Raw genomic sequence first — 12,341 nt, 5'->3', positions numbered from 1 at the left:
TACAGTATGCCTTGGCTATTGTACATGTATCTAGGACTACGTTTGTGGGACTACATGTTGAATTATGAGACCTACGTACATGATTCCTTTCAAATACTTAGCACCATGAAATGGTTTACAAGGTGCTGTGGTGCAATATGCAGCCAATCAAACCAGGAACACTTGGGCGAACCCTTCTCTTTTTGATAAGTGCACTGGGTTCTTTTACGTGTGTTACACAACAGACGGGACCAACGGCTTTATGTCCCATCCAAAGTACGAAGCATCATGGTTACATGTAAGTGTCTTGCTTTTTAAGGACACAGGTGTCATGACCGGGACTTGAACCCATAATCTGCTGATCAGGAAAACCAGATCTTGAGTTCATTGCTCTTAATATGCGGTCTGTTGATATAAGTTCATGGATGCACAGATAAACTTAATTACGAAATTGTTTACCCAATCAACTTCCAAAACATTCAACCCATTTGGTTGATTTTATAATTGAGAATAGAGGTACATTGTTACAGTGTTAACCTTAAATAACTTCACAACATGTAGTTCGTGACCAAATAAGGTATTTATGTACATGTAGATGATGGTTGGAACTTGAATATTTTAAACATACTGCATGTCCATTAAGATTTTGTATCTAAAAAAAAAATTGTAAAATTGTATTTCTGTTTTTAAAAAGCAAGGTCTAATTTTCACATATTCTCTGGGTTGTTTTCGGTCATCCTTTTTTGAGATTTGCTTTTAAACTGAATTATTTTTATTGTGCAGAGCACATGTACCTTTGTAAAAATACTACCACCTTTTGAAAAGAATTGTTCCAATGTTACTTTATTGCATAAGTCACCATAGGATTAAAACAATCTACAAAATTCCAAAAACCAAAGGTATTACATGTAGTTCCCTTTATAAAAAAAGACACATTTCTCTTTTTGTTTTTCTTTTTCCCAGCTCCTTTAGTTTTTTTCATCCTCTCGCATTCATAAATTCAGTTTGGAAACTTGAGAAAGGAATCCCGCAAGCTAAACAGATTTCAAAAAGTGACTTTCACAGGATTTAATCCCAAATGCTGTCATTGATACGCTAAGTTTTAAGCTCGAAGGAACTACGTACTCTAGTGTCTCCAATTACAAATTGGGTATATTTATAAGCTTGAAACAGCCTTTCTGGCGCTACGAACCGCCCTCGGAAGTGCTATTTATTCGACCAAAACTTGATTAAGATATATGTTAAAAAAGTATAAGGAAAATAAATAAGAATATTATTAAGAGGATTGTGGATAAAGAGTATACTTTTGTTTCTTACACAGGTGTGTATTAAAGACACTGGACAGTGGACACCTTTGGTAATTGTCAAAGGCCAGTCTTCTCACTCGGTGTATCTCAACATATGCACAAAATAACAAACAAGTTGCGAGATAATAATGGAAGAAAAAAACACCCTTGTCACTCGAAATTGTTTACTTTCATGCTTGATTTCGAGACCTCACGCGTAAGGTCTCGAAACCAATTCAAATATTTTACTGAGAAATTACTTCTTTCTCAAAAACTACGTTACTTCAGAGGGAGTCGTTTCTCACAATGTTTTATACTATCAACAGCTCTCCATTACTAGTCTTGTGACCAAGTAAGTTTTTATGCTAACATTTATTCTGAGTAATTACCAATAGTGTCCAGTACCTTTAAGCACTGTTTACTCAGTAGTTTCCCATGTCCATGTGGGGGGGGGGGAATCCACAGGGAAATTGCTTGGATGGTTCAAACTGCCTCTAGGCTTGCTCGGTGGTCTAGTGGTAAGACATAATCTGCTCTAGCAAAGGTGGTGGGTTTGAATCCCACCCGAGTGATTTGCCATTGGTGGTTTTGTTTTCACTGAAGATGGGAAAGTACCGAGTGTAAAGTGCTCAATGTGCATTGGTGTAGGGGTAATCATAACCAGATAGTATTGGTTTAACAACAGAGGAATTTGTCAACAATAAACTGTGACATTTTTCATGCAAAAGCAAAAAACTTGAGCCTGCCATAGTTTTTGTACAAATAAACTGCATGTAAAGTCAGACACTTGTTTTTTTCCCAGAAAATTTCAAAATTAAGTAATTCTTTGCCAGTGCCAGTACAGTATTACGAAGTGTTGTATTGATTTAAATTGAAACAGCTACATTGTAGTATTATGCTTTTCTTCCCGTTATTTCATTCACGTTTATTTTGTTTTCATCAATTTATTATCCCACCCAGAGTTAAGGTGATGTACCAAACACACAATACTATTAGAATACCAGTGTACCAGCAGCATTACGTGTTATGCAAGGGAGTCTAGTGCACAGTCTTAAATACACTGGACACTATTGTTAATTGTCACCTGTGAAAATTGGAACTCAATTTGTCATCTAAGTTGCGAGATAATAATGGATGAAAAAAACACCCTTGTCACACGCAGTTGTGTGCTTTCAGATGCTTGATTTCGGGACCTCAATCTAATTCTGAGGTCTCGAAATCAAATTCATCGAAAATTACTTCTTTCTCGAAAACTACGTTACTTCAGATGGAGCTGTTTCTCACAATGTTTTATACTATCAACAGCTCTCCATTACTTGTTACCAAGTAAGGTTTTTATGCTAACAATTACTTGAGTAATAACCAAAAGTGTCCACTGCCTTTAAATTCAGTTAATATTATGCTCCTAGTCAATACTTGTGTAATACCATTTCTAGGATATCAGTGTTAATGTACATGTAGGGCCAGATATTATGTCATAAAAAGTTATATTTGGCGATTGATTGACATTGAAAACGATCTCCATGATCTTCTCAGGGAATAACTTTATAATAATTGTTGCTATGAATATTTACTAGCCTGTGTCAAAGCCTCTTGTATGACTAGTATGTCACTGTTTTACATATAAAGGTAGAACAAGGCTAACATGTGGGTTGTGTTTAGGTGTTTAGGTTGTCCTTTAGATCTAAAACGTAAATAGTGGTGTGACCAGTAACTTTTCTCTTTTTTTAGGGGGTGGGGGCAAGCAGAGGAAAGGTCATAATTGGATGGGGTGCTAGTATCAACTCATTCATTTGTGTTTTTCTTATCTGATTTTAGGACGCGATGGGGGATGGGGGATGGGGCAGGGGTTTTGAGTGGCGCGTCCTTGCTGCCCCCTCCCTCACAACAATAATTGGGCGAAGGTTTGGGAAAAAGCCTAAAATTGAAGAAAATAATACTAGTCCAGACTCGTGTCATTTGCGCTGACTATATTCTAGTTACAAATTGATCAATTCGTGCCAAGCCACCACCCCCCCCCCTTCATGGGTGCATGCAACAGGTGTCGGCTTTACCTCTTATTTGTAAATAACTGGTTCCCATTGAGCAGTTAATGTCACAAAATGAGTGAAAAGGTGTTCTAGGCCTAATGAGTTTCATGCATAGTCGAACTTTAAAAGTGAGACCCGAAAGTGTGCGATTTTCCCGTTCATATGCTCAAACAGCGCCCTCAATGATGAGGTCAATGAAAGACCCATTGGCTGAGAGTTATGGTTGCGTGTAAAACACGTTTTGTATTTCCATTGGTTGATGAGATAATGCAAGGGGCCAAGGTTCAAACCCTTGCAAGGTCATTCGATCATCAAAACAGCCATTGGTATTATACACAACTAGATAGTACATTTCTTTATATTTAAAGATGCTATGTCAGATTTTTTGCCGATTTGACCCAAATTTTTTTATTTAAAATTCAATAGGTATTTTGATGGGGGTCGAGAAAGTTACAAGCTTTCATTTGAAAGAAAAAGTCCGCCAATTATTAGTAGCAGTGAAGTAAAGTGCTCAAAATTAGTTTCTGTCGGGATCCCGACAATATATCACGTGACCAATTCTTATGTGTTTTAAAAGAAACGTTTTAATGTTTTGTCATGGTTCCTGACCATTAAAAGTAAAAAGTTAAACTTTTTTTCATTAGAGCGGGTGATACTCTTTGAAATACCATTCACTCAAAAAAAAATATTTTTTAATGTTTGGGGCCAAAAATCTGACATAGCATCTTTAACTTTTCAATTTGGAATGCTGTAAAGTTTTTCGTAAACCACAGAGGAAACCATGTTTTTTTCTCGGTACTAAACTGAGGTATGAGGTTTGGAAGGTCCATTCACAGAGGGCTTCTGCCTCTTGCAAATGACGTTTATGAATCATTTTTAGTTCACAATCCAAACTTAACTGCACCCCACACAGGATCTCATTTTGACAGAAACATTATTTTCATATTGGTGAGAGCAGGGCCCAATTTCATAAAGCTGTTAAGTAGCAAATTCCTTTGCTAAGCAAGAAATGAGTGGGGTACCAGTCACAGCAATTGTATTATGGGTTAATGGCTGGTAGCCTATTTTTGCTAAGCAAAGGTTTTCTGTGCTTACTTAATACATGCTTTATGAATTTGGGCCTAGCCTGTTGGTTACAATCCTTGCTTCAACATGAAGTTGAGGGCTGAGCCAATATAAAATTGCATCCACTAAAAATGCTTCATTCCCCTCACAATGATTACGTTTTTCTTCTCATTCTGTGATTAAAATTCAGGTTCTCATGTACATTGTGTGTATTATATTGTTAAAGATAATAGGTATTTCTAAAAGTCAATAAAGAAGCATTGAACATGTAATATTTAGTAGACAATCTATGTAAGACTTTTTTATTGGACATTGTTTCTCCCTGTATCTATAAGTCTCTTCTGCTCTCTGGTAGAGCCACGTTCTACTTACTTTCCTTAGACATTATTTCATCGTTGAAAAAAAAATGATACATTTTAGGGTTTGAGTGGCAAAAACTTATTGGGAAGGTTTTGGACGCTCGGTGGCAGCAGAATTACATTGTTCTTGCACTCAGCTAGTAAGTCTGCTGCCACCTAGCGTTCCAAAGTCTTCCATTCTGACCACAGGCATTGTCTTTAGGTAAAACTTTGATTAATTTGAAATTCAAGCAAAGTTGAAAGTGTACTTTTTGTTGATTCTCAGAACTACAACTTTTGCCCTTTCGTTGTATGCCGTAAAGTACACCACCCTGCGGGATTCTATAAACTCCCAGGAGCCACTTTGTTTCAGTGCGTCAATGGCGGCGTCCAGCTTGTCACTCCATTTTTCCAAGACGTGTTCACCGACAGTGAATAAGAAATAGCCATCTGTGAGTTTTAGGAGAGGAGAGGAGGCAGGTGAACATCGATTGTTGTTTACGATAATTGAGAAAAAAAGGGTCAAAGTTACGTGAAATTTATTGTTCATTATGAAATACTCTATCTCGGTGCTCTCGATGTTCGGGTAGGCAATGACTAGTGCTCTCGATGTTCGGGTAGGCAATGACTAGTGCTCTCAATGTTCGGGTAGGCAATGACTAGTGCTCTCAATGTTCGGGTAGGCAATGACTAGTGCTCTCAATGTTCGGGTAGGCAATGACTAGTGCTCTCAATGTTCGGGTAGGCAATGACTAGTGCTCTCGATGTTCGGGTAGGCAATGACTAGTGCTCTCAATGTTCGGGTAGGCAATGACTAGTGCTCTCGATGTTCGGGTAGGCAATGACTAGTGCTCTCAATGTTCGGGTAGGCAATGACTAGTGCTCTCATTGTTCGGGTAGGCAATGACTAGTGCTCTCAATGTTCGGGTAGGCAATGACTAGTGCTCTCAATGTTCGGGTAGGCAATGACTAGTGCTCTCAATGTTCGGGTAGGCAATGACTAGTGCTCTCGATGTTCGGGTAGGCTTGGCAATGACAAGTGTTCTCGATGTTCGGGTAGGCAATGGACTAGTGCTCTCGATGTTCGGGTGGGCAATGACTATGGTGTATTGAAGTGTCTCGTGACGTAAAAATTGACAAACACTATTGTTTTGAATAGTTGTGTGAGATTGTCAAAAACTGTGACCATCTGTTTTTTGCTTTGCATGTTGAGTTTTCAACCTGGGCTTGGCAAAAACTTGAGCTTTGACTTTTGCGTCACGAAGCCTCCCTTCAAAAATGGTCCTTCTTTTTAGAATGGCGCCATCTTTCATGATTGGGGGTTGATTTTGAAATAATGTTCGTTTACCTGGTTTTATGATGCGGATGATCTCGGGGAAGCAAATGTCAGTCACGTGACCAGGAACACCAAACGCGCCACACATCACAACGGCCTCATATTGATCTATAAAATCAAACAGACTTTAATTGTAGGTTTGCGGTAACACAATGTGTGCATCAAAATTCAGGCAGGCAACAATATTTGTACGGGACACCAAAAAGGTGTTTAAAGGGGAGACAAACGATAAATGATTGTGCTATTTTCAATTTTTATACTTTAATTCGTTTGTTTTAGTGGCTTCTTGATTATTCAAACCATGATTTTGTCTAGTCTCCATCACTGCCATTCTTACTTTGGACTCACAGACAATTCTTCTCAGATTTTTTTATTTCGTTTGCACAACAGATTTTTTGTTATGCACCATAAATTTGTTACTGACCATCTTTGATTTTAGTCTGGTGCTCATCCAATGTATCGCATATGCTCGGTGTAGGAATGATGACGTTTGCTATAGTCAAGTGAATCCTGGGATGGGTCCAAGGCGTCCACACAGGTAAAGCCACGCCCCTTTAGCTAATTTACATAAAATGGAAGACGTGAGTGTTCATTCGATGATAGTGAAGAAAAACTCATGTATTACAAACTGCCGATTATTTCCTAGTCCACACTATTATTTTTTTTTAAACAAAAAATGACGAACAAAAGTGAGACACAAAAACACACTCTTTTCGTTTACTATAGCTTAATCCGATCCAGACACAGCTACAGGCGCCTAACTAAAATGAACATTTAAAATGAAAAGTTCGACGTCTGAAACAGTAAGGAGCAACTGGACATGCTGGTCTGGAGTCGAAAGATCGAATGTTGCAGTCGTTTGGAACGACTCAGGAGTACCTTGGTTTCAGATGTCGAGCTTGTCCTGAGCCGCATAATTATATAATGAAGATACCTTACAAAATTGCTGAGTATGTCTACTGCCACCTAGCGTCCAAAAGTCTTCAACATGTGTTTAGTGTTTCGTGTTATTTTTCACTAGCCTAAACATCTGACGTCACACTTCGAGGCTCGTGAATAACGCCAGAGAGTGACCTCTGTAGGTCAATCCCCTTCCATCTTCACCTTTCTCCTAGATTCACAAAATTATGCAGACGACCGCAAGTGCAGCTGCCAAAATGTCACTTCGGACCAATCAAAATACAGATACAGAATGCTGACATCACTGCACGTTTAGCCAATGAAATCATTTTACCCAATGAAATCGCTGGTTCTGAAAAGCAAGTACCTGTCTTTATCCTAGCGCATAAAGACATGGGACCAGTCTATAATAAATTATCACCTCTTCTCCAACCATTCCTGCACCGGAAGCCGCATCCAGAATCCTGGCTCCCTTATCGGTGACGTACTCCGATGCCACAGCGGCCAGGTTAGCAGGTCCCAAGTACCCCATAGCCACGGAGTCCTGCGATACAAAAAGAAAACGAGGACAAAAAGTAGAAACAAAAGAGGAAAAGGTGAACGGATTTTGGTAGCCTGAACGCAATTCGTTTTCGTTTGTGGATCAAATTGCCACTGTCGTAGTGCTTTTCAATGGGGAGGTTCTGACGTCACACTTCGATGACCGTTAACTGCGCCAGAGATCTACCGTTGAGCAACGTCCATGAATCATCTTTAACCCCGCACCGTTTTCACATGGCTTTCATGCATGGTTCTGGAGATTCGCAGTTAAATACGACGTATGTGTAGGTGATAAAGCCAACACCTGTCCTTATCCTTGCAGATAAAGACAGGGAACCAGTCTAGAATTGTGTTAGCTCTATAAGGAGGATTTGGGTTGGGTAAAAACCTGTGTACAAACTACTTCTGATAATAGCGCCCTCTTTTGAAACAGCCCACATTAATTTTGTCCATTATGGGGGACAGCATCTCCGCCGGACACTTGACACCGACCGGCCTATATCCCTGAAAACGCCATTATGATTGGTTTTTTACATTAATACAAACATTCCATCATGTACCCTCATTATGAACACCTGCCTTATTATAATTTTCAGAGAAGTTGTCGTAAAGTTTTACGAGTCCTTGACCGCCATCGGGCTGGGCGTAGACTTCTTTCCGGTAGGCGTCAAACCTCTCCCAACAGTCAGGCCGTCCTTCCGCTTCGACGGACCCCACGGGCGCCTCCTCCGTTGTCATGCTTTGTACCGGTCTATCAGGTTATGCACCACAACGGAAACTGTTGAGTTTTGGGTAAAAACTAAACTTTTACTAGAACGGGGTTGACGACAACAGCTTTCAAAACATGGAGGAATGTGTTTGTTTTAGTAAACAGAGCAGAGAAACTAATCGGACGTTTCCAACAACCAAAGGACGGTAGACTAGGTCCATATTACTAGACGTAACAATTTACACCAGGGATACAGATAACAATATTATTAGCTTTTAGTACAATAGTACGATAAGCACCGTTATGCATTGTAACACAAAACAAACAAAAGATTATGTCCATGCACTCACCGAGCTATAATGGTGGTTCTGGACCTGGCTGTAATACGCTTTTAAAGATCAACAGAGTACAAGCCTTGTCCAAGAAGGCTCTTTAGGCGCCTTGTCAAAACGTCCCGGGCGTTCCTCCGCTGACAGTCTGCGGACTGGACAGCAAATACCGCCGTTGCTAAGGACCTCGGACAGTCCGCGGAAGAACGGCCATGTGCGTTGAAGCGCGGCGAAGTCAATGAGCTATCCATGCCGGGCGCTATTGTTGGTATAACAATAAGTCTCACGAATAAACAAGTTGTATTTTCAGGTCATGAATATCAGCGGCTTGGACGCGGACCGGCCGTGCTCTCCCAGAATGGTACATTTTCAACTAGTGAGTACCATCGTCCTGGAAGCGGACAGGCTGCACAGACAAGATCATTGTACCACGCACGTTGGTAGTGCCAGCCGACCATCCTGCTCACGTGATAATCGCCAGCTACATGTTTAGACAATATAGTCAACCAAATCGGCGACTTTAAACCTCAACATTCCAGAGGCATTCAACAGGCATCAAACAGGCATTCACGAGGCTTGTATTTTTGAAAAGGCACGATATGTTGAGTCCCGGCTAAACAACTCAAAATGTTAATCACTTTATGAGTACGTCATCACCAAATAAATCCCTTACTATAAAAAAAACAAGTTTGATTTGATGTAAAATATTTGCAACCCTAGTTAATAAAAGTTTAATTTTGTAAAAACAAGTTTACACTGGCTGCCAATTCCGATCATTTTAATGGTTTATTCACAATAAAAGGTTTTTGCGGCCAGAGGCCGAATTAAAACATTAATTTGTGCATTACACACGTTGGACCATCATGTAATTGTTTGGTGTTTAAATGTTATTTAGGATGAACTGCAGTTTAGCGGTAGTTTTGCATAATACGTTGTGGATGGGTCATTGATACAGTGATCGATACATGGGTATGGGGGAGGCTACGATGCATTGTTTGGGAAGTCAGGTTTTCTATTATATTTTAACAAAACCAACAAATTTGGTTACATTGTTACCAAAAATAGCGATCTTTTCTTGATTTGCACTTACGGCTTTCCATAGTTTTCCAATCTGGGTTGGCAAAACGCGTGACGATTCATTCAGCCCATGGTATAGACGGGCGCTTTTGTTATTGACTAACTTAGGCTTGGTGGTCAAGGTACCATGCCTACGAAAAACAGCATGCTGCCCTATCAGTCGATGATGTCATCGTCAGCCCGTGCAAGAAAACCATTCTGTCTAATAGTTGACTTTTTCGTAATGTGAGATTTGGATTAACGGGTGGAAATTGCTGTATCCTGACTGGACTAGGAACGATCCGGTCTCGCTTTTAACATTTCCAGGTAGAATATGAAATAATCTATCCATACATACTAATTGGGGACTGCTGCCGACATTCATAACATGAACATTTTCCGTGTTTTGTGACTTGTTTTCTCTGTTTTTGAAGCAATTTTTTACGTGCAAATTTCTCTATTTAAAACTAATTGAGTTTCACCGATTGTTTTTATACACAACGACAGATATGCTCTTCGTTTCAATTTACTGGTACATTATTTTGGTTGAGACTTTTCAGAAAAGGCTGAATAATGACCGAACTCCAGAAGCCCTTTTGACTAATTAATATTCACATGGAGGCCACGCATGAAAAAACGCCGCATATCCCCGCAGATAAATAACAATGGGGATTAGTGTACTGCAGGTAGACTGAAGTGTCCAGCGAACAAAGTGGTCCAGGGTACAAAGTGGTAAAGGAACGAAGTGTCTGACATCCCTACTCCATCACTAGCCCGTCTCCTCTTGTGCGGCGCTCCAACTTTGTCATCGGCAGTCAACGGACTCTGTTTCGCTTCCTATAATATCATGATTGGAAATTAATCGGTGTGTTGACGTTTTGTCTTCCCGGAGCCGGCGACGTTGACCGGCGATGCTTGGGTCGCCAGGTTTGGGAAAGACTACCGAGTCCAGGTTGGCTTTGGTTTCAACAAACAACGGACTGCAATAAAATTGAAAACAAAAGAGAGGTTGAATAAACAGTATAAACGATTGTGTTTGTGTCCTTGGTACTTTTTTACCTGATGCTATTTGAACGATTAAAAAAGGGAAACTAACAAATTTTTACATTTTAAGCACCATTGTTGATTCTATTATATTATAAGTGTACTCGCTTTAATGTACTCTCTTAGTGTAAATGAGTGAAAAACCAGTTTTGTCCGCCATATCTCTCTTGCAAAGACCCTTGGAGGACAAATCTTTTTAAAGTGAAAGACGGCACTTTCAACTCGAGTTAGAATGAAGTTCGTTAACATTTTCATTCAAAAAAGTGACATAGATTGCCTTTCACTCTCAAAAGAGCGACAAGATAGTGAAATTTTCACTCCTATAAAATAAGAGATTGCAAACTTAACATGATAATCTTTTCTCATCAAATTTGGGATGAGAGACAAATCAAAATGGTCCTTATTGGGATTTGAACCCAAGACCAATGACACACTCCGTGCAGATGCTCATGTGAGTTTATGCGGCACAATCCCTCAGGCCAATCTTTTCGCATGAAATTTTACATTTTGAAGACCCTTAACCACTCACCCGTCTACGACGGCCGGTTTAGGGTTTGTCCCCAGGTGCGAATACTTAGCTGTGCCATCAGCATCTCCGTCAAGGTTCCCAGCATGGTTACGACCCTGCCAGTCTATGGAAACGCCCGAGTCTGCATCAGGGGCTCGAGGACCTGTCAATAACAACAATGCATAACCATTTAGTTGTCATTATTATCACGAGCATCACTAAAAGCATTGCTTTTCCTCTCTATGCTCAGAGGTATTGAAATGACGTCATCATAACGTCATCTGTAATACTGATATAAAAGGATGGTGCAACAAGGAAATAGGCCTTTGTGTAGGGCCTATCTATGTGCACGCGCGGCCTGGCAGCACACGGGGCGGGATTGGCAACCTTCATTTTGCACTTTTTTAGATCTTCTTTTGAGTCCGTCTACTTTCGAAAAAGCCAGGCCGATTGGGCGCCCTTTAAAAAAAAAGGCGGGACGCTAATAATTTTTTTTCTTAACTTACCTATTGGGAACCCATTAGCTCGACCTCCACGATATCCACTTGTTGCAACGACGAGCACTCCGATTAACACAAACAACCCATTGGTGGCAACCTTACGACAGTGCAGTTTCATATTATTGAAATTTTGCGAAACAATTTCAGCTCCCCGTTGTTTTTATATAGACAGGGGGGGGGGGGGTTGTCGTGATCAGGATGGAACGTAAAGCTGTAGACACCGGCGGTACACACTATATTTTGTATCAAAAAAGAAAGAGGATTTCGCCTTGTATCTTCACTCATCCGCACTAAATCAGAAGAAGTGTTGAGACGAAGCAACTTGAATGTTCAGTTACGGTCTGATGCGTATAATGTCCAACAATCTTCGCCTCGACGGGACGCCACGTGAAGAATTTAAACCCATTTCCAAACACCGTTTTGCGTAGTTGATTGTTTTTAAGATCTTTTGAAATGTTTGTTTTTGCAACCTGTTCATTATATTTATTGGCGATTGGTCACAGCTGTGCCTTTTTCAATTAGCGATTGTCTTTTTAATTCTATCGATTGTAGAGAGAAGTTTTAAATTAGAAGGCAACAGATGTTATTCCGCTTCGAGTTGATATTAAACCACGCTATTCATTCTGCAAAGTTTCATTAATGCGTCCATGATTGGTTGCTTTGTTTAAACAAATTTAACACTCTTATTGAATATTTGCCAATCATTGTTACAAACTGGGGC

At 40.0% G+C, this 12,341-nt stretch overlaps 1 protein-coding gene and 1 pseudogene across 1 annotated transcript; both read right to left on the bottom strand.

Annotated features, from left to right (window-relative positions):
- Positions 1 to 4,644: 4,644 nt before the first annotated feature.
- LOC117298553 lies at positions 4,645 to 8,635 on the bottom strand (annotated as a pseudogene).
- A 1,313-nt stretch (positions 8,636 to 9,948) lies between these two features.
- On the bottom strand, positions 9,949 to 11,777 carry LOC117298227. The gene is made up of 3 exons (XM_033781361.1): positions 11,627 to 11,777; positions 11,142 to 11,283; positions 9,949 to 10,548 (listed from the first exon to the last, which is right to left on the bottom strand). Exons 1-3 carry the CDS (start codon positions 11,736 to 11,738, stop codon positions 10,374 to 10,376), a joined length of 429 nt encoding a protein of 142 aa, XP_033637252.1. The 5' UTR covers positions 11,739 to 11,777; the 3' UTR covers positions 9,949 to 10,373.
- Between the last annotated feature and the right edge of the window lie 564 nt (positions 11,778 to 12,341).

The sequence above is a fragment of the Asterias rubens genome, chromosome 13 (genome assembly GCF_902459465.1).
Source record: "Asterias rubens chromosome 13, eAstRub1.3, whole genome shotgun sequence".
In the NCBI taxonomy this organism is placed as follows: domain Eukaryota; kingdom Metazoa; phylum Echinodermata; class Asteroidea; order Forcipulatida; family Asteriidae; genus Asterias; species Asterias rubens.
This window is presented reverse-complemented; position numbering and strand designations above follow the sequence as displayed.

Bases quoted from the DNA above. Each gene is read 5' to 3' on its own strand.
- LOC117298227 (XM_033781361.1), bottom strand. From the start codon at position 11,738: ATGAAACTGCACTGTCGTAAGGTTGCCACCAATGGGTTGTTTGTGTTA. The intron at 11,284-11,626 runs GTAAGTTAAGAA...TGTTATTGACAG, and splicing joins AGCTAATGGGTTCCCAATAG to GTCCTCGAGCCCCTGATGCA. The intron at 10,549-11,141 runs GTGAGTGGTTAA...ATTTTATTGCAG, and splicing joins AAACCGGCCGTCGTAGACGG to TCCGTTGTTTGTTGAAACCA.